The sequence below is a fragment of the Carassius auratus genome, unplaced genomic scaffold (assembly GCF_003368295.1).
Source record: "Carassius auratus strain Wakin unplaced genomic scaffold, ASM336829v1 scaf_tig00045394, whole genome shotgun sequence".
NCBI lineage: Eukaryota > Metazoa > Chordata > Actinopteri > Cypriniformes > Cyprinidae > Carassius > Carassius auratus.
In genome coordinates, this window is record NW_020526901.1 from 1 (window position 1) to 22,816 (window position 22,816).

The window sequence follows — 22,816 nt, forward strand, 5'->3', positions numbered from 1 at the left end:
TTTTCAGGTAAGACTATTAAAATTATAAAACTGAGCATTTAAACTGTAATGGAAAACAATACATACACTCGTATTGCGTGTCATTATTGCTGACATGAGATAACCGTATTGCGATGTGTCTGCAAACGTTATCGCTAGACCATATTACGTTATTAGCGTGTCGTTATGGTTAACGTTGCATGCTTTATGTGAGCATTAACGTTGCTAATATGAGTGTGTATTTACGTCTGAAGCTAATGGGGGAATTTAGTTTCGAGTTAAACTGTCAAAATGACTTTTTACATTCTTACAGGCTATTGTGTATGCTCGATAACGCCTCACTGAAGCCGGATCATAGGACTAATGAAGCCCATATTGACTTGAGAGAAATATTAAACAAGATGTATTTTACGGATGTTTGGAAACCTTGGATCTTGACTAGAGTGTAAAATAAAGTTCTGTGGGTTTGGACAAAGCTTGGCTGGATTTGATCCTATATCAGGAAGCTTTGGATCTGTCTATCTGTCTGGCTGTCTGTTCTGTCTTTCTATCTATATACCTTCTCAAAAAATAAAAGGGAATACAACAACAATATAACACACAAGTGTTCCCTTTATTTTTTTGAGCAGTTTATATATATATATATATATATATATATATATATATATATATATTATATATATATATATATATATATATATATATATATATATATATAGCTAGCTAGCTGTGTATCTATCTATCTATTTATATAATCTATCTATAGATGTAGATCTAGCTTGATGTGTATTTATCTATCTATATATCTTGCAATCTATCTAGTTATCTAGCTAGCTGTATCTAACTATCACACCAAATATCCCTCATCTGACTGCATCCCATTTTCACTCATGTGTTTCTGTCTTTTAGGCTGTGATAAGAAGTACGGTACGGGTTGCACTTTGCTTTATGTAATAATTGCCAAATATTTTGATTTCAGATATGGGAAAAGCTCTTAAGATGACCACACGTTTCAGGAACGTTAAAATTAAGTTGGTAAGGAGGTCTATCGCTGGCCCTGCAAAGTTTTCTTACCTCAGTCAAGGTCTTCCCCAGCCCAGCTACAAACAGACCCACCCTTCAGAAGCTTCTATTACATCTCAACTGGCTGAACCTTATGATGTGACACAAGCTGTTCTGAGAGTGCATACAGTAAGGCAAAGAAGAGAGAGCTTCATGCCTGGGATGCAGTCAAGGATGAGATGCTTAAGGTGTCGTTTGAATGTTCAGCACCAGTCACTACCCAGTGTGCTGTCTGCCGAGAACATGCTGATTATAGGTGCATTGAGTGCAGCTCCACTACAGTGTTTTGTGAGGTTTGCCTGAAGAGGATTCACAGAAATTTACTGCATCTTCCTGAAAAGTGAAATGTAAGAACAGTAGCATACAGTCTTACATTGCTATTGCTATACTTGCATACAGACAGCAAACTCACAGTAATGTCAACAGATTCATTAGATACTTCAAATTGTTTTAACACTATGCAGTATCAACTGTTAGTGTCACAAGTTTGTTGTTTTAAAAACATTAGAGTTATCCATGTTTCTTACAGAATGTTTACTATGAGCCATCCTCCCTGGGGTTATTCCTATATTTACACAAAAGACATGAAGGTCATTGTCAGCACAGGTTTGTCATTTTACCTGATACAAAATCTTAATGTATTTAATTTTATTGACAAGTTAAGGAATTCAATCCTATTACATGTGGAGTAATGATTTCCGTTTAGGAATTAATCAAATTTGTGATGCAATTAAAAAAAAAAAGTTGTTTGTTGATTCCAATAATTACAAACATTAAGTTATATGTGACACACTCAAGTGATTTAGTCTATACTATATAAACTAAATGTATAGTTTATATACTATCATGATGGCTAAAAATGTATAGCCTGAATCCACTGTAAGTCGCTTTGGATAAAAGCGTCTGCTAAATGCATACATTTAATTTAATTTAATTTATACTGATATGTTAGTCTCTATAGTAGTACTAGGTTATGTTTTTATGTTATTTTCCTCTTTATATTTTGCAGGACGGCTCTGCACCGTTACAGTCTAGATGTGTGCGTGTGAACCAAAAACCTGTACTCTGCTAAGATATGGGCTCTGACCAGCAACAGCCACAAGCCCCAGACAGACAGCCTTCTCCATCCCTCTGCTAGAGCTTTCTGTTTCTCTGTCACTGGAGTGTCAGGTTTCTGTTGAGGGTTTTTGCAACACCCCATATCCCATTTTAGGCATCACCACTTCCGACAAAGAAGTTTGGTTGATATTTGCCCACAATTAAATGATGGCACCATATGCCCAGCATGTCCAAAGGTTGGTTATAATTCTAGCGTGGTTCTTGTTTGATTAAATTAATGGCGTAGAATTAAAATCTGAATTAATATCAAACTAAGTTAATTTGTGTATGTAGTATTATAATAGAAGTAATAGTATAAATGTATAAACCTGGTGCGGGTACAAAACCAGTGTTACTGTAAGTGTTTGTTTTCCAGGCGGATGGAGATATGATTGTCACATTGGATGCCAACTTTGATCCATTACACGGAACCCGCATGTTTAGAGGAATACCTGCTATCACATCTTGACAGCTCAAATCCTCAAGAGGTTAATCATTGTTGCAGAATTTCATGGCCTGAGTCCATGAAATATTAATTAAACTTGTGAAAAAAGATCACTCTTCCTCCTGTCATGATTCTGCCCTCGTGTCCTTGATTTTTCCTAGTCTTGAGGCAGGATCATGACAGACCCATGTTTTGTGTACAAGCGCATGGCCTTGTCTTTGGGCCATGTGCTTGTGTTGTCTCGTTCCCTTGCCCCGCCCCCCTTGTTAACCTAGTCGTGTCTTGATTGTCCTATCTGTAACACCTGTCGTGTCTTGATTAGTACCCCTATTTAGATCTCCTAGTGTGCTCTGTCTTGCGTCGGTTCATTGTGTTACTTACGTGTTTCTCAGATGTGTTCCACACTTGTGACTGTGACTGTGACTGTGATTGTATCCTGTATACCGTGAGTGTTTGTTTATAGTTAGTGTTTAGTGTCTTTATCTGGTCAGCCCTGTCTTGTTTGGTTATTTAGTCCTTACCCTAGCCCTTGTTTTCCCCCTCGTGGGTTTTTGTTTTCCCTTTTTGTATTTAATAAACCCTTTTGTGTTGAATCCTGTCTGCACTTGAGTTCCTCCCTTACCAAGATCCTGACAGAATGAACCGACCAAAAGGGAACTCAGCAGACAGGAGGCAATACTGGATGTTGTCAGCCAGCAAGCAAGATTGTTTTGAGGGCTCTCGCCTTGTGGTGTTCCGGGGGACCAGGGGAGGTCGTTCTGGAGCGAGCGGGCGAGAGGAGGAGCCCCAGAGGTCCCCACCTACCCAGCTGCCAACGGTTCCAGAGGGTCGTATCCTGGCCGTGGCCACTCTGGGGGATCAGGCACATCCCTCACCGAGTCCTGAGGTGCCTCCCACACCCGTCGGTCTCCCCGGGAAGCGAGGGAGACGGTTATCGTGGGAGTCTGCCTCGGAATCGTCGGAGTCAGCCCTGCCAGAGACCGAACTCCCCCAACCCGCCTCTGACCCAGCTGTGGTCTCTGCACCGCGCCCAAGGAGGAAGAGGAGGAAGAGGGGGCCTGCCGGTCCTGTGACCCCGTTTCCTCCCGTGCCAGCAGCGGAGAGCGCTGGCGTGCCCGTGCCAGCAGCGGAGAGCACTGGCGTGCCCGTACCAGCAGCGGTGGGCGTGCCCGTGCCATCAGCGGAGAGCGCTGGCGTGCCCGTGCCAGCAGCGGTGAGCGCTGGCGTGCCCGACCCAGCAGCGGTGAGCTTGCCCGAGCCAGCAGCGGAGAGCGCTGGCGTGCCCGAGCCAGCAGCAGTGAGCGTGTCCGAGTCAGCAGCGGTGAGCGCTAGCGTGCCCGAGCCGGGAAAGAAAGCTGTATGCAAGTCGGCAGTCGTGAGAGCGGAGGAGAGAGCCGCGGCCGACTCTGCAGCAAAGACTCTTGTACAGTCGGTTTCATCTCATAAGGAGATGCCAATTGTCCTAGCTGCTAAAGCATTTTCTGATTATTTGTCCCGTCTTGTCCAAATTTTAGAGATCCCCGTCAGTCCTGTCTTGTCCCCTGACCCTGTCCCCAGAAGCCCCAAATGTCCAGCCGTTGTCCCCCCGTGTCCAGTAGATGTTGTCCCCCCGTGTCCAGTAGATGTTGTCCCCCCGTGTCCAGCCGATGTTGTCCCCCCGTGTCCAGCCGATGTGGCCCCGTGTCCTGTGGTCCCCCCGTGTCCAGTAGATGTCGTCTCCCCGCGTCCCGTAAGTGTTGTCCCGCGTCCCTTGTCTGGTCCTGTCATGTCCCCTGTCAGTTGTCCCGAGACCCCTCCCCGTCCCTCACCACCCAGACCTGCCCGTACCCCCCGTCGTCAGCCTTCGTCCTGTCCTCCTAGGATTCCTACCCCTCCCACCCGCCCTGGTCTGTCCCCCATGAACTTTGTGGTCCCGCCCCCTCCCCTTCCCTGTTTGTTTTTTTTGATTTGTCACCCCAACCCTGCCGTTGTGTACTCATGTTTGCCTTTGTTGTTATTTGTCATGTCCTGTTGGTTTGTGTCTGTGTCCCAGTCTGTCATGTCAGTCGTGTCCCGTGTTTGATGTTCCCTTGAGGAGCGTCTGGAAGCCGCTCCTTAAGGGAGGGGTTCTGTCATGATTCTGCCCTCGTGTCCTTGATTTTTCCTAGTCTTGAGGCAGGATCATGACAGACCCATGTTTTGTGTACAAGCGCATGGCCTTGTCTTTGGGCCATGTGCTTGTGTTGTCTCGTTCCCTTGCCCCGCCCCCCTTGTTAACCTAGTCGTGTCTTGATTGTCCTATCTGTAACACCTGTCGTGTCTTGATTAGTACCCCTATTTAGATCTCCTAGTGTGCTCTGTCTTGCGTCGGTTCATTGTGTTACTTACGTGTTTCTCAGATGTGTTCCACACTTGTGACTGTGATTGTATCCTGTATACCGTGAGTGTTTGTTTATAGTTAGTGTTTAATGTCTTTATCTGGTCAGCCCTGTCTTGTTTGGTTATTTAGTCCTTACCCTAGCCCTTGTTTTCCCCCTCGTGGGTTTTTGTTTTCCCTTTTTGTATTTAATAAACCCTTTTGTGTTGAATCCTGTCTGCATTTGAGTTCCTCCCTTACCAAGATCCTGACACCTCCCATAAATCTATGTTTTCCTTAAATCTTTAGGACTGCAGTAAGCTGCTCTCATTCAAGGTCTCCAACAGCTGGAAAGAAAACGACATCAAGCCGCTGTGATGTTTCACCCACATGTACAAGACATTATAGACATATAATATAATTATAATATATAAATAATTAATTACTTTACTGCATTACTTGTGCAGACATGTTGTTTTACTAGGTCTGATCTATTTTAAAGCTTAGGCACTGTATTTAAGCATAGATATCCCCACTAGTCTGTCTGTATGAGTACAAAATTAAAAAAATAAACCGTCTATAATTGTTACTCTACGAGCACAGTAAAATATTTATATAAAAAATATTGCACTACTGTTATTTTGCATAGAATACATTGTTCAACAATATTTTTGCACACTCATCCAACTGCATTTATTACCACTGTTCTCACGTTCCTGCTGTTCATAACATATATATAATCCTTCATTACTCTGTTCATAATGTACATACAATCCCTACACTGCATTCATATTTATATTCTGTATATACTCCGATCAATATTGTATATAGCAACTACACTGTACTTTCTGTATATCATAGCTTTACTTACTCTGCACTTTTATGTATATAAAACACTATATTCTTGCACTTCCGGTTAGATGCTAACTGCATTTCATTAGCTCTGTACTTGTACTCTGCATAATGACAATAAAGTTGAATCTAATCTAATCTAAAAAAAAAAATGTGTTTACCATAATGTAATATGTTATTTACTGTAATGTACAAATGTGTGAGAGGTGTTTTGTTTTTTGTGAGCTCACCATCAAAATCCCCTTCGACTGAGTTGAAATGACAATACATTATTGGATCTTGAATCCTCTGAAGCAACTATGACTTTGTAAAAAAATAAAATAAAAGGGAACATAGAGGTGTATTGACTCTACGAGTTACAGCCATGTTTTCAGCCATGGTGCTCTGCACTTATTCACAGCACATTTAAAGTCAATGAAAAGTAATTTACTTAAAAAATGACATACAATGAATTTACAGTCAAAATCCGTATGTGACAGTGCCACATTCAGTATGTTCCTACATAACTTATTGGCTTGAAATTCTCCAGATCCAAGCCTATGTAATTGAACACTTTTTTTCTATTCTTCCCATTGGCTGTTTTCGTTTTATTTTCACTTTCTTCGTTCAGTGAATGTATATTGCATTTAGTTTGTTCGTTGTTTGTTGCCATGGTGGTTACGCTGCTATCGCTGAAACCACGTAGCTTGCATAACTTAGTTCCGCCCATAAGTATTTTATTCACAAGACACTTTTTTAAAATGATAAATTCAACATTTGTCCAAAAAAAAAAAAACAACAAACAGATAACTCAACAATACGATATGTTAATATAACTTTTGCACATTTCTCCTTCGATTCAGAGAAATACATTTTTGGTAGCAGAAGGTTACGGAAGTGCATTGTGTTGTGGGCGGGGTTTGCGCGTTCTACATTTCGGCTAAAAAGTCTTAAATAAACAAATATATTTAGATTTTCTTAACGTAAATCATCTAGATGCAGTGTAAGTAATAGATTGGTTACACTAGATATTTGATATATTCAGTAGATATATCATTTTACAACCCTAATTTCCAACCCTAATTCGCAAACCAGATAAACTACAACTGCAGTGCTTGATTTGTATCAAGCTGCATTGCGTAGCTATAGAGAATTGTAGTTTTTTTTTTTTAATCGTGTATTTCTTAGAATTGGATATTGCAAATAGTGAGTTGAGAGTACAGTGTGGAGTTTGGGCGGATTGTAAACATATCTATGTAATCAGATTTTAAATGTCTAAATTTTAAATGGGTTCAAATAACTTTTAACCAGATTTGACAATATCCCAAGCTGTTGACTATATTTACATCATAAATGAGGACAAGAGCTCTCTATAACAGTTGGCCCCATGTGTGTAGCCCTTTTTAATTGCTTAATTATAAGCCTTCAAATATGCACCAAGGTGATGTTTCAAAGGTCAGTATTTCAAAACAGGAGCTATGTAGAATCTTCATACTTACATATGTTACTCTCCAGGTCAAGACCTTTCTAACAATGTATGTGGTTTAGCTCTACAACAAATTAGTTACTTGTTACAAACAAGTAACAAGATACATCTTCAGGGTGTTTGCATGGTGTCTTGACACTGGCAGTGAAGGCACATGTTCTTTTTAAGCCACATGCTGTGTGTGACCATGATTGGCACACTGTGCACTGAGACCATGAACGCCACTTCTTTCTTGCATTCTTCTTCTTATCATCAAAATGGACGCGGCAGACACAGCACAAATTGCCTCCATCTACCAAAGGAAAAACACAAATATTTTGAAAGTCAAGCGAGTTAGTTTAAATCATACTCATCACTATATTTAAAGCAACATCTCAAAGGTAGCTTGTTCATTTTTAACTGTTGCCAATGGAATATGTGGGTATTGCACATCAATTGATCTCACATCTTGCTGATAATAAATCATAAGATAAAAGCAGGTTTTCCTGGGTTCCATTTCAGAAAGCGGCTTTCTCGTTTCAGAAATGGATGTAAATCAAACCTGAGACAGAGGGGTAACTAAATTTTAATTAAAGAAATCTCATGACCACTTTGTTCTTCAGCTGCTTCCAGTTTGAGATGGTGGTATGAGTCTTTGACAATTTCTTCAATGTGAGAATATTTGATGTTGATAGCCTTGGAATATTTTTGTAACAAACTCATTTGAAATTATGATAAAAACTAGAGATAAACTATCCGGTTGTCTAACACAATGTCTTGCTCACACCACAATTGCTGTTGATCATCCTTCCATCTAATAATTTAAGAATACCACTAATGCTTAGCAAATGAACCTCTAACTTCAGCTTCTTTAAGTGCATTTTAATTGGTTAACCCCTGAAAGCTCATTGGCCACCCCGGTGGCCACCCCAGATCTGATAGCTAGTTGGTCAAGTTCGTCAACACAAGAAAGGAGAAATGCTGTCAATCAATGATGACAGCTGATCAACTGATTAAGGGCCAGTTTTACATTTTTAACTAACACAGTAACGGTCTTACGGAGACTGAGAGCTGATTTCTGCTCAGCGGACGTTTGGCCATGCAGGTCAGGTGACCCATGAGATGAGCGTGCGCTCTGCACCTACTGCTGCTGGTCCGTGAAACACAGGAGGACGGTCACACACAGAGTAGCAACGACAAAAACGCTGGAATCAGTCGATTGAGATGTATGGTAAATCAATGTTTAGTTAGTTCTCTCTGAATGTGTTGGAAAAATGTATCTAGCACTAAGTAGCAGCTGAAAGTCGAACTACACTGCACTTGCTAGCTTAGTAGCCTGCAAACTAAGTTAAGCATTGAAGGTTAGAATACGGCCGGTGCAGCAGCAGTCTATCTGTTCCCCTCGAAATGTCCGTTTCCCTTTACGTAAACATAGTCAAGTCACCTTTATTTATATAGCGCTTTTAACAAAAAGGATTGCGTCAAAGCAACTGAACAAAATTAATTAGGAAAACAGTGCGTCAATAATGCAAAATGACAGTTAAAGGCAGCCTGCACAAGAAGCGGGACTGCATGTACGGCAAGTCAAATGGTTCTAAATACCGTCCTAAATCCTAAACTTGAAAATAGTTTTAAGACGAGGGGTTTTACAACTCGAAAATTATTTCCTTTTTTTTTTTTTTTTTTTAAATCAGATTTATTACCGATTTCAGTGTGATGCTTGAGGCTTTGTCTATTTTGTTTTAATACTGTCTTATACTTATTCATTTATGCTAATTTATTTTTATTCTTGTATTATATGCCTTGCTGTTGTTGTATTTATGTATGCACTGAAAGCTTAACTGTGTGGTGTGTATGCAAAACATACACTAGAATAAGTATACAATGAACCATAAAAGTTGTGTATAAATCAGAACCATATGCACACATGACAACTTTAATTCATAGTGCCCCCCCCCCCCCCCCCCCCTTATTCAATAAACTATAAACCTGGTAAACAGACTCTGTGCCTTGGTCAGAAAGAATGATCTTTGTTGCCCCAAACCTGTGAAATAAATTAATGCAGTACACAACTGCTTCATATTTAGTCAGAATAGCATAGGCTATTTTGTGTAATGGTCAATAAATGTACTCATTTAAATTTTTGGTCCTGAACATGCATTTGTGACTTTCCCCACTAAATTAATCCTAGCTGTTAACATAACATAATCAGTTTATATGTCTCAGAGCAGTGTTGAAAAGGAAAATATTTAGTAGCCTTTTTAACCATTTATCAATGTCTTGCTTTTTTCTAATTCTAAAATAAAAATTGCCTGGCCTCTTTTTGTCCAGCAGCCACTTTTCTTCTAACTTTACATTGTTTTCTGAGGAGATGTGATTAAGTTTGCCATCTATTGAAATAGCTTTATTGTTAAAATCTAAACAAATAACCTGCAATGAGGTTCTAAAGGCCTAATTGAAGGAATATACCTATATAAACTGAAATTAGAAAACAGGTCATTGTCCATGTGCTAGTTGCTTTAAGTCAGTTAAGTACAGTTTCTTGACAAGCACTGACTTTTTTTTATTATAAAGTGTTGGTGTATCATTATACTCACTTTACTATGAAAAAATGTGTTAGTGTAGAGAAGTTGCTTACCATTAACTTGGAAATTGGAGGAACATATCCAAGTTAAATATTTCTGCTCTTTTTTTAAGACATGGATAAATACCTTGAATTTTGTAATTTAGAATTTCCTCATATAGGTTTGATCTATATGAACTATATTCCACTGTATCAGTAAGAAGGTAAACAGATTAATCATAGAATATTAGTTCAAATGTATTGTTGCTCTATATTGAAACGTCAGCATTTGGACATCAGCATGGACAGATTACACTAATTTGCAATGGAAAAATTAAACTGCAAAAACTCGGACATAAGACAAAAACAAAGGAACAACTGCAAGATGAAGAAAAATAATAACAGAACATTAACTGGAGTGTGAGAATCATTTTACTATGTTGCAGTGTAGCAAGAGATTTGTCCCTTTTTGCTTTCCTTACATCCAGGTGTGTTTGGTGTATTTGCAGCATGCGGCACAATTTAGGCTACTTTGGGGCAATGTTTGATAAACTATTTGGTTGGGTTTATTACACAGACCTTGCAACCCGAGAGGAAACAAGAATTCCAGAGGGGAACAGAATCAACTGCTGCGCCATGAAATATGAAAAGCTATTTTCTGGACTGAAGACTTAGGGTGTTTTTTTTGCAGATGTGTGTGTTCAGTAGAGCTAATGTTATATTTTTGGCCAACCAGTGTGTGAAATATAGTGTGACAGCCTAGATTTAAGTAACTATAACACAAGAACAAGCTTTGACTTATTTATTTGCTCTGTGATTAAAGGGCTGTTTAAAGTCTTTTTGTCTTGAAGAAGTCTACAGCTAAGTCATTAAATCACAGAAAAGGCGATTAAAGCTGCAAACTGCGTGTATAAGCAAACCACGTATCTCAAATGCATGTTCAAATAAAATATAGCCTATTCTGCAATTTGAGGTCACAATATCAGACATAAGTTGATTTTTATTTTTTTATTAGTAATTAAATTTTATAGTACAGTGCACTTATACTATAAAATATGCGAAAAATAAACCATTTAAATGCATAAACAAATTCTACTGTTATGTTGATTTCTGGCCTTTTTCAAAAAAAAATTTTTATCATTGCACGCCTCATCCATGATTAATGTTGGAGAACAAGCATTTACAAGTTTTGAGAAGCTGAATGAGCAATAAAGTTAAAGTGAGCCCCTTTTTTAAAATACCTGGAGGTGAGGAATAATAAAAAAATTAATTGTACTCAGTTGTGTTTAAGGCACTAAAATAGCCCATTATGCCTACATTATAGTCAAACACATTTTTTATATAAAATAATGAAGATTTCTGTGCCACCCCAGACTGGTTGCTGGCCCTTACTTGGCCACCCCTATAAAAACATCCTGGCTTCGCCACTGGTGCTGCTGCCTCTTGAATGTATTTCTGCTTTGCATCTTCCCCCAATGTGGCGCACCTGCCCTTAATATCATTCATTGTGCCTGAGGAAAAACTTAACGCATTAGAGTCAGCATCTCCTTTCTAAAGTAAATTCATACAACGACAATCAGTACTTGGGTTGTGAAAACCATTTATCTGTAACAACTCTGTAAAAAACAAGATAACGTGTAAAGTAGATGACCTGATGATTCTTTTCAATACACTCAGCATTCTTAAAGTGATGAATGTAATTTGTGTGAGTGAAGTACTTCCCAAATACTATCATGAAATTCTGTTTCATGACGCTTCATGACCCTCATAAACCTTATGTCAAAAAGGCCACCATGTCTGGAAAGAAACAATTTAGTATAAAAACAGTCTTTAAATTTTGTTTCTCACCTTTGTTTTTGAATATGTCCCTACAAAAAAGATTGTAAGGCGACAGCTATCTAATGTGAACTTTGGCTTTGGATGGCCGGGGCTCAGACAAAGCATTGGTCATTTGCGATCTTTTGTAATTACCAATCCAGTTCTGAAAAACAAAAAAATAGCAAAAAGGTATTACACCAATTAAACCGAATGTTAACAAAACACATCATTTATACAAGCAGTGAAGCAGAATGATTTATTTATTTGACATGATGTTTGTTAGTGTGGCACAAAAGTAAACCTTATTTCTATGACACTGGTTTCCAAACCAGTAGCTGATGCAGCTCTTGGTATTAATTCTGAACCAACTCGTGTCATTCCATCCTTAAAAAATGATTTCAGGGTTTCCTTTTGATTCCCATTAATGGGAGTTCTCTCTTATTGAAAAACAACAAAGAAAGAAATAGATAGTCAGTAATAAATCAGTAATAAAAAAAGACTGTGTTGCAGATCATACCATCGTTCTCAGACACTCTTGCCTAATGCTTCTAGATCAGCAACTGTACGACTTATCGCTCTCGGCCAACTTCAACCTAAAACACAGACAGAGAGAAACTTGCACAAGACAGATTTGTGAACAATAAATTCGAAACAGCCCAAAACCAAATTTTGGATAGTTCAACAAAGACATAGAGCATGGAAGTAATAAAACCAACTTGCCACAGAAGTCCTTGCAACCAGCTGGAGATGTATGCTGTAAAGGGAGACAAAAAAGTTAGGTAAAAAGACATTAATGTAACACAGGCAGAGACAGCTAATCAGAAAGACAGACCTTTGGGTTTTATTTTTCAAGTTCAAGATAGATAGATAGATAGATAGATAGATAGATAGATAGATAGATAGATAGATAGATAGATAGATAGATAGATAGATAGATAGATAGATAGATAGATAGATAGATAGATAGATAGATCCAAACCCACAGAACTTTATTTTACACTCTAGTCAAGATCCCAAGGTTTCCAAACATCCGTAAAATACATCTTGTTTAATATTTCTCTCAAGTCAATATGGGCTACATTAGTCCTATGATCCGGCTTCAGTGAGGCGTTAGCGAGCATACACAATAGCCTGTAAGAATGTAAAAAGTCATTTTGACAGTTTAACTCGAAACTAAATTCCCCCATTAGCTTCAGGCGTAAACACACTCATATTAGCAACGTTAATGCTCACATCAAGCATGCAACGTTAACATAACGACACGCTAATAACGTAATATGGTCTAGCGATAACGTTTGCAGACATCGCGATACGGTTATCTCATGTTTTCGGGAAGTCGTGGCCTAATGGTTAGAGGGTTGGACTCCCAATCGAAGGGTTGTGAGTTCTAGTCTCGGGCCGGATGGAATTGTGGGTGGGGGGAGTGCATGTACAGTTCTCTCTCCACCTTCAATACCATGACTTAGGTGCCCTTGAGCAAGGCATCGAACCCCCAACTGCTCCCCGGGTGCCGCAGCATAAATGGCTGCTCACTGCTCCGGGTGTGTGCTCACAGTGTGTGTGTGTTCACTGCTCTGTGTGTGTGCATTTCGGATGGGTTAAATGCAGAGCACAAATTCTGAGTATGGGTCACCATACTTGGCTGAATGTCACTTCACTTCACATTAGTAAATTAAAGGGATAATACTACCTCACATGTCCATGTTATTATTAGTAATGGAAGCCTATATATTTGTACCTCAGAAGTTTTTTTTTCCACAGGTGACAGATTGTGTACCTTTTCCCCCCAAAACGTGTACTGCTGTCACGTGACGTGTGTAACGCAGTCTGGAGGTAAAGAATTATTTTTCTTTTCTGTATGGAGCCGACATGCGCATGTCAAATGACAACCGATCGACAGGCCAAGTCCAGTGTTAAACTAATGCTTTCTGTTTAGTTTATCTATTAAGGCTGTATTATTACGATTTTATAGGGACTTATCTGACGTATACGATTTTGTTTAGATGGTAGATAGGGACCGGGACATGGGTAAAACAATCAAATCTTCTCACAAAATCAAATTCAAAATACAGATGGGTCATAAAGGCTAACCGCATTTTTTCAGCATCGACTAGGCTTGAGGACTCGTGAATGTAAAATACATCAATGTAAATAGTTTTCACCACTGGAGGGCGCAAGAGTCAGCAAGATGCAAAACAAGTAAGCTACGTTTACGACCTCGCATATGCGTGAAGTGCAATTGGAGGACTCTGCTAAAAAGTGAATGCGCCATAAGCATTCAGGAACTGAGAATCTAAAAAAAGACATTCTATAGATTACAGACATTACATTACATTAGACTTATTTTTAGACTTATTTTTAAGACTTACATTATACCCATAACATTTATCAACTTTTTAGTAGGCTAAACGTTAAGAAAAGTAGTGTACTTTTTTAATAACTTTTTTTTATTCATAGTGATTGCAATATAGTATATATATATATATATATAAGAAAGTATATATTTCATATGAAAAAATATAATATAAATAAAATATAAACATGAATAAAGTGTAATAAAATAAGTCGTTGCTGGCTTCGGTTTTAAATTTGAACATTTTAACCTTCCTAAGAATTGTTAGTATGTTTCACTTCAGCATGTGTGAGCCAAAAGAGGAAGAAAGAGAGATCTGAATACACAGATGCTCTCGAATATATGTATTTTTGACCTTCTGAAATTCCTTTGAGAGTACTCAGTCAAATGAAATTTGCATAACGACATTAAAATGAGTTTTATTGCAGCACTGAATTCTCAGTTTAGGTGCATCATTTTTGGGTAGACAACTGAATGTAATTCAAGTTATTCTTAAGTGTATTAATGAGCATGCAACATATCAAGAGGATGCTGTTAAATTTGTATCAGATTACAGAATAAACAGTGTTTGTAAAATGGGCATTTTACAACATGCATTTTTTTTTTATTCTTTGCAGCTCATCATGCTTGCTAGAAACTGCAGGTGTTGTTCAGTTTATTACTGTTTGGCTATTATTGAGAAGAAAAAAATCCTTGAGTGCTTGACAGTTTGCAGCTGCTGAATGTGAGATGTTCATCTGCTCTTGTGAACCCCCAGAATCCCCAGAGATGAAGTATTTAAATACAACACTCGAAATAGGAGAGAGAAACACCCAATAAAATGTGATATGAAACACACTGCAATGCATGTTTGCATTTCCATACATTTCAGCTTTTCTAGGAATTTGAGTACAGTTTCAATCAGTCTTAAAATATAATAAAAATTATTGTAAAAATTGAGATTCTTCTGATCTGTTTGAGAAATTACTCTCTTCAAAATATTCTAAGGTGTTCAGAAGCTTTACTTTATTAATCTGATTGATTTTTTTTAATTCAAGATGTTTTTGCCCTCATACTTTTAGATAAGCAGCAAACACATCAAGATTGAGGTCATAATTCTTATAATTTCCTGATGGATCTCTATTAATATCACAATATCATCTACTGAAAATGCAAGATAATGTCATTTGTAGTAAGAGGCTGATACAATATTCAAAAGAGTAAAATCTCATTTTGACAAATATAATAAGACTTTATTGATATGTGTACATATTTCTCTTCAGAAATGTGTGCACGGAGGCAAGTTATGCAGTTTCAACATCTCAGAAATTCTATGTTTTTCAGACGAGCGTACAGAAAGACATGAATAGACAGAGCAAAAGATAGATAGAGATGAAGTGGTTATTCTCCTTTTTTGATTTCTAAATACATTCGACCAACATTTAATTACTGTCACAGAACAAATGAGAAACCTTGGGGTCTTCACAAGTTCTTTTAACAAATCATCACTGCTTCACCTGGGAAAAAAATATATAGTTAAATACACATTAAAGACATAATACAATCTAAATTGAAGCAGGCATATAACACTAAGAACAAACAGTAAAAGTTACAAAATGTGTCATCTTACTTAAAATTCTCTGCACGATATATAGTAATATTCGTATTACCTTGAAGAAGCTGAGCACAGCGCTGTAGGTCAGAGAGAAGAGGAAGAGGAAGATGAATGAGGTGGCAGTGGACCAGAGACTTCTGAACTCATCCTCCTCAAGAACATCTTTATTGCAGTCCAGAGCAAAGCCTGTGTCTGGCTCAGGTGTCTCACCTGAAAAATAAAACACATGTACAGGACACACATGTTTGGTAAGCACATGCTCCAACACATATATGAGAATGTTAATCATATATCCTGAATGTAAAGTTTTAGACATCTAGTTAGTAACACTTAAGCACATAATGTCTTTATGTACTGCATACATGGACTCACATACATTCATTTGCACACACAACTGAGTGTATACTGAAGAGACAAATATACAGTTATAGTCCTGTCTGTTAGACATTGATAGTGCATTAGAACATACACTTTATAAAAATATATAAATATATATTACTACATTTATGGTATGCTTATCAAGTAACTTACTATTTTCTCCTGAAATAATAATAATGAAAGTGCACATAAAAAAATATGATATATACCATCTGTATGTTTTATTGATTGAAAAAGCGAATAATTCTTGTGATTTTTATGGTTATCTTTATAATTGAATAAATGCCTTTACTAGAGACAGAGACCCCCCCCCCCCACCCCCTCCAAAAAAATACTGAAATACTGAAGAAAAAAAATATAAAAAATAAAAAGCAGGGGCAGACAGTGAAGCACACCAAGTTTCTGATCATAAAAACAATGTGAGAGCTGGACTAAATCATGCAAACAAATATTTATTGCTTGTAAAACAACACAAGAATGACATGTTATATTATAGACTAACAGCAGTACAGTAAGCACAGAAGCCGACATAAAGAAGCTCTATGATATCGTTCTGACAATGTTTTTATGTGAACATATTTACTTACATGCAGCATGTAAGTAAATATCAAATTAAACATTTAGTCTTGAGTGTAATTTGACTTTGATGTTTGAACCATGCAGTAAAGTGATACAGACATACAGACAGAAAGATGCACAAAAAACATTGAAGATAGTTTACATAATCTGATGAGAGAGCAACATGACATAAGCACTGGAAAACTGAACAACAGATGAACAATGATAGTTTGGAAACGCTTGCACATTAATCACATGAAACTTCTGTCTTTTTACTTTTGCTTGTTGACACTTGTAATGGAGAACTTCTATTGTCCATGTTGGCATGAATGACTGCGCAGGTGATGACATTGCTATACTCTTCTTTTGTCATTGTTAGGATGCTGAGAACAGACGTTGAGTCCTTTTGATGGATGGGAGCACTAGTTGTGCCCTCTCTGTAAGAACCATCACCCACTTTCCACATTACATAGACATCACCGAGTTTAGGGCTGGTGACCTCACACACATGAGAGAGCGGATCTTTGACGTTATCAGGTTTGTAAATGGTAACAGTGGGCTTTTTTCCATCTGAATTGGAGAAAGAATAATAAAGGATCATTGAACAAACAGAAAAATCTCACAATAATGTAAAACAATAGTGTATCAAGGCAGTCTAATCTTTTTGACAAAGAATTTCAAATGTGCTCGAAGGCAATATTTTGTTATTTTTTTGCCAGGCAATTCAATTATAAGCATCTATCATAAAGGCACATAGAGCCATAAAGTTGATTATTTGAAGGTTTTAAACTGACTTACCTTTTTGAAAACTGATCTTCTGCTCGATGACTCTGTTATTATTTGTGTCATGGATGGTGCAGGTGACCACTTCACCATCAAACCATTTATTTGTATTAATGATGACATCGTGAATTCTGTTAAATTGTGAAGTTTCAGGAGATAATTGAACATCCCCTGTTGTGATATTCCCATTGGGCACAAGCTCATCCTTCACTTTACATGATACTGAAGTATCTTGCACTGTTTTTTTTACATCTCCAGAAACAACAGCTTGCAAGACAATTTTATCATTAACAAATAGTTCTTTCTGAATTGGTGGCTTCATTGTCAGTGAAAATTTAGCTACAAGGGAAAAAGAAAGTCAGTATTACTTAAAGTGTAAATTTGGTGTAATCTGTGATATAAATATCTAATATATGTGTATCTCTGGGAATTGGGATCAGTTTTAAGGAGTTTATCTTTTTGTGAATTTGAAATAGATGTTAAAGTGTGAACTAGAGAGAGAAAATCAACATTAGATGACTTACCTTTGAAGTATGCTGATCTGTTAAACTGTTTTCCCTGGTGTGTGACCTCACAGGTATACTGAGTATTCACATCCAAATTCTCACTGCTGACTTCATAAAAACTGTATCCATTATAAAAACCTTGCTCATTCGATTTACTCTCCAGTTTTAGCGGACTCAAGGAATTTGTATCATTTATCTTCCATTGTACCGAGAGGTCGTTTTGGGGGTAGAAATCTTCAACAGCACACATGAAAGATTTACTTTTTAGGGTTGTGACAGGAACCAAACTCAGGGTGGGTTTTCTTGGACCTGCAATGAAAACAACGATTACATCCAGTGAAACTGTGGAGGACATCCGACATTTTGCAAACTGTACACATATAGGTTGACATATATATATTTTGGGGGGGGGGGGGGGGTGTGCCTGTTTAACCAAGTAAAGAAAATGCTCTTGAAGTGGAGTTTTAATATCATTGTTAAAATGTGTAATATTGATCTATTAATTTTTGGAAGTAGCTCATGTTAAATGTTAGATTTTTTTAAAAATTTTATTTAAATGTTATTTTTTCATTTAACTTACCTGGAGCAACAGGGGATGCTTTTTTGCCGGCAGAATTTGAAGCTTCGCAATTGTAAGGTTTTTGAGGATTCCAATCGCTTTTACTAATGCGTAGATGGCTGATTTTGGTGTATTGTCCGCCACTACTGAATGCTGGATACTGCACGAAATCACTCAACTCCTTCTTAGTATAATCCGTCCATTTAAAAGTAAGCGAGTCCTCAGGTGAGAAACCTCTTGCCATGCAGGCGATGACGAGGGACCCAGCAGAATCAGGAGTACACTGGGATATCGGCAAGATTGACTTTGGTGGAGATGATTCACCTGAAGAGACAATGCATCGTTCTCAGACAATATACATACAATGTAATGTAGTACATATGAAAACTATTAGACATGAATGACTGGAAGGATGGTTTAATTAATTAAATATAACAAAAATAAAATGTAATTTAATAGATTATAACATAACGTAAAATAAAACAAAACGATGGATATTATCTGGTTTTATGCAAGAAGGAAGACATCGCTGAATCTTCCTGTGGCTTTTAACTTTTCAGGTCATCTTGCAACGTAATCTCATGAGAATACGTGTATTTTAACGTTAAGTGTGGTTCTACAACACGTACATTTACTTATGTTTTCGTACACACAAAAACGTACAACATTTACGTATTTATAGCACTAAAACGTGTATTAGCCAACGTAAATCACGTAACGTAAAGTGTGAATGTATTATGAATGTCCATGTATTAATATTAAATTAGTGTCTTTAATGATTTACATTTGTTGTATAATGTTAAACGAGACTACACTTTGAAACCTTAAAATGAATACAATTGATTAACCAGTTTGTAGCTAATATTTTGCTGTCCAAATCCAAATTCAGCACTTTATAAATCGAGCAACGTTACGACATGGTTTATGGCACTGATATCGAACAGGTATCAGGTTCTCACCGGTTTTATACTCATTTCATCAAGTTTCAGTTGATTGACATTTTAAATGAGCACCTTCACGGAGAGAAGACAGATAAATAATTTCACGGATTAATAAATTGAATTCTGCTCTGTAGCCTATAAAAACTATATTAACACCAGAGAGGACTGGCATTTTTTTTTTTTTTTTGACATTTTCACAAAAAATAAATGATTGTTATTAACGTTACGCTTGTTTGTCTGTAATTAATTTAGCCTATTTATAACAGTTTGTGGTTAATAAAATGGTTATGGGTAGGTGTAGGATTTAATGCCTCAAAATATTGTTTTAATGTTATATTTAAATTAAAATTGTAATTTTCCTACACATTTCTGTCCATTATGTTTTATTATGTTTAACATTCCGTATAAAATTGGTAGGTTTAAGATCGTAGTGGGACTTAGGGACCTTTCATTTATCAAAAAAATATGATAGAAAAGGAAAATATACATATTTCTATGACATGAAAGATTCATAAATAATTTACGTTTTATTCGCTGTAAAAATCTAACTATTTTTACGTTTTGGTGCCATAATTATGTCAGTATTGTACGATTTAGCACCTTTCAAAACATACAAAAAACGTTTTGTGTCTTTTAAAGTTACATATTAACTAGGCTACGTATTAACGATTAGACCAGGCTGCATCTTAATGTTGTGCCGCCCACAAGGTCTAGTTAACAAATAAGAAGGCTTCTACATGGATATTAAATATTGATTGAAATTGTGGAGTCCCGAGAGTTTCCCGGTTGAGCAAAAAGTTATTATTGTTGCCCTGGATAACTGGTATTTTATAGTTTTAGACGCTGATGCTTGATTGACCAAATATAATCACATATTTCGATAAAACACAAAATCTTGCGAATAGGGTGAAATGTTTTTTTTTTTTCTCTCTTGGATGCTGTAATAAATAAAATGCTATTTAAAAACTAATTTATTACTGGACATTTTGACTGCAGGATTACTTTTCAGTTAGTTTCTAATGAATCAGTTCAAATAACCTGTGTGCAAATTAAAACAAACAGTTTAGTATAAGATCCAATTCTGTTTATCATCATGTCTATTATTTACATAGGCTATTGGTTGTTTATTAGTAGGTCTAGGCTATAAAGCACGAATTCTGCATGACGATATTCCATATTCCATGACGATATTCCTCAACCCGACCCATAAACCCGACAGCTACTACTAACTATAAATAAGCAGCGAATTATGAGTATAAATTAAGGCAAAAGACTTAGTTAAGGGTTTGTTAATAGCAATAACTGAACTTTAAAATAAAGCCTGACCCGAACGAACAAATTAAAACAATCCCAACCTTTCAAAAATTCCTAAATATAGCCAATCAATCAGTCAATATTGTGTCATTGAACTTTGGAGTAATTCGAAAAGGGATAAATAGCCTAAATTAATTTGTAATTATTTAGGCTATTAAATTGCGGTTGGATAGCAGCCCGATCGACCCAAGCAGGTGTTTTGCTTAGGCTATTTAGAACTGAATTTGTATTTTAGAAATTGTATTTTCTTAGAAATAGTGGAATTCAATTTATTATTTTAAATTAACAAGTAGTGGCCATAGCAGTGGTAAAAGCTAAAACGTGGCAGTTTAGTTATTTAGTCATATTTAGCTGTTTCCAGCTACTAATATTTGTACAGACTGATAACACTTGCGAGAAGAATGAACAGTTAAAGTCGTCGTTTGACAATACGCTTATAGACTTTTGTTCGTTTTTAAGCAGCTATACTACGAAACATTATAATATTATGTAGCCTGTTCTTTAACATTTTCTAATGGAATGACATTCATTTGACAACAACAATCAATAGAAAACTCTTAAGATATAATAATAAAACTGTAAGTAACATTGTCTTATTGTATGATACAACTGTCCTTGCAATTAATAATAAAATCTTACTGTTTGTTACGGTGACTTTGGTGCCGCTTCCCCAGTAGTCGAAAGCCCAGTTACACGATATTCGTTTAATGTCACAGCGCAGTATAAAAATGCAACTCAAAAATGATCTGTTAAATGACCTTTGGCCGATTCGTTGTTTTATCTGAATGCTTGTACACATCAAATTTTGTTAAATTATTTATAATTACTGTGAATCGTTGCATTTCTAGCAAAACTCTAAAGACATGTGCCGACTTTAACTGTCCTAATCGTAGAGTAAATAGCCATTTAAATGTTGCTTCAATATAAAAACAACTTTTTTGACAAATTAGCCGGTCACATTTTTTCGTACTTAAATCAGATTTTGTTTTAATAGGGTTTTCTTACCTGAAGAGACAATGACCTTGGTTCCTTTTCCCCAGTAGTCAAAAGCATTGTCACACTGACAGTTTTAGACATGGATATTGTACAAAAATAGCTATTATGTAGCCTACGCTCGAATGACAAGTCACTTATTTATTTTCCTAAGCCACAAATTGAACTATTTATCCTTTTAATTCAGTCTAACTTTCATTCTTGTAAAACATTTAGTTGTGTTATTATATTTAAAACAACTGTCAGCGCTTATTAAAGATTTAATTTGACTTCTTACCAGATGTCACTGTGACCGAAGTTCCTTTCCCCCAGTAGTCAAAGGCTTCGTAGTCACAGTGATACTTTTAATTTCTTTAGCGCACAAAAACACTAACGTTTTTTTCGCCAAACCCTCCAATCCTTTTAAGTTTATAATTAAATGCAACATTGTCCATGATTTTTCACTCTATTTTTTTTTAAGTTTGATACTAAACATGCAATTTTTTCAATAATTTTTTTGTAGTTCGGCTCTAACTAAACAAAAATCGAACGTCTTACCTGATGTTACGGTCACCTTTGTTCCCTTTCCCCAGTAGTCAAAAGCACCGTCACAACAAGAAGATTTACGATAAGAGCCATATCATAACCCTATAGTATATTTGTAGAGTTCAGATGCAAAAACCTCTAAATGCCATATGAAATTTTCATCTAAAATTAGGATTTTTTTCAGGCTCCTATATTTATGTTCAGTTATTTCACTTTAATAGCCTGGAAAAGGACCTGCACATTGCCATTAAAGTAAAATGACTCAACCTAAGCATAGGAGCTTGATAAAAATCCTAATTTTAGATGAAAATTTCAGATGGCATTTAGAGGTTTTTGCATCTGAACTCTTCATTTACACTGTCTTGCCATTGGCCTCCGTTATCAAAGCAATAGTGTTGAGACATTTTAGTGCGCACTTCCTTTAATCTGAGTTTTACTAGATATTGTTTTCGATTACCGAGGTCCCCTTTCCACTATTAGCGAAGACAAAAATGTTAAATATGGCTGCATGTTATTTTGTGGCAAGACCACTTAACCGATCTTCAAAACTGTATATATATATATATATATATATATAAAATGGAACAACAAAGTACCACAATATCTTACCTGATGAAACGGTGACTTTGGTCCCTTTTCCCCAGTAGTCAAAGTAGACACACAGTGACTGGTGCCTTTGAGCTACTAACCAAAAACTCACAAGAAGAAGCAATGTT

At 36.7% G+C, this 22,816-nt stretch overlaps 2 long non-coding RNA genes and 1 gene segment (V, D, J or C); all 3 read right to left on the bottom strand.

Moving 5' to 3' along the window:
- Positions 1–10,909: 10,909 nt before the first annotated feature.
- Positions 10,910–11,693, bottom strand: LOC113087905 (uncharacterized). The gene is made up of 2 exons (XR_003285689.1): positions 11,627–11,693; positions 10,910–11,289 (listed from the first exon to the last, which is right to left on the bottom strand). It is a non-coding gene; the product is annotated as an uncharacterized LOC113087905 (long non-coding RNA).
- On the bottom strand, positions 11,683–12,327 carry LOC113087906 (uncharacterized). The gene is made up of 3 exons (XR_003285690.1): positions 12,114–12,327; positions 11,898–12,033; positions 11,683–11,759 (listed from the first exon to the last, which is right to left on the bottom strand). It is a non-coding gene; the product is annotated as an uncharacterized LOC113087906 (long non-coding RNA).
- A 3,097-nt stretch (positions 12,328–15,424) lies between these two features.
- On the bottom strand, positions 15,425–18,433 carry LOC113087902 (Ig mu chain C region membrane-bound form-like). The segment is given in 6 exon segments: positions 15,425–15,445; positions 15,599–15,753; positions 16,756–17,049; positions 17,278–17,601; positions 17,787–18,077; positions 18,349–18,433. Coding segments are annotated over 5 exon segments (1,017 nt in total).
- Between the last annotated feature and the right edge of the window lie 4,383 nt (positions 18,434–22,816).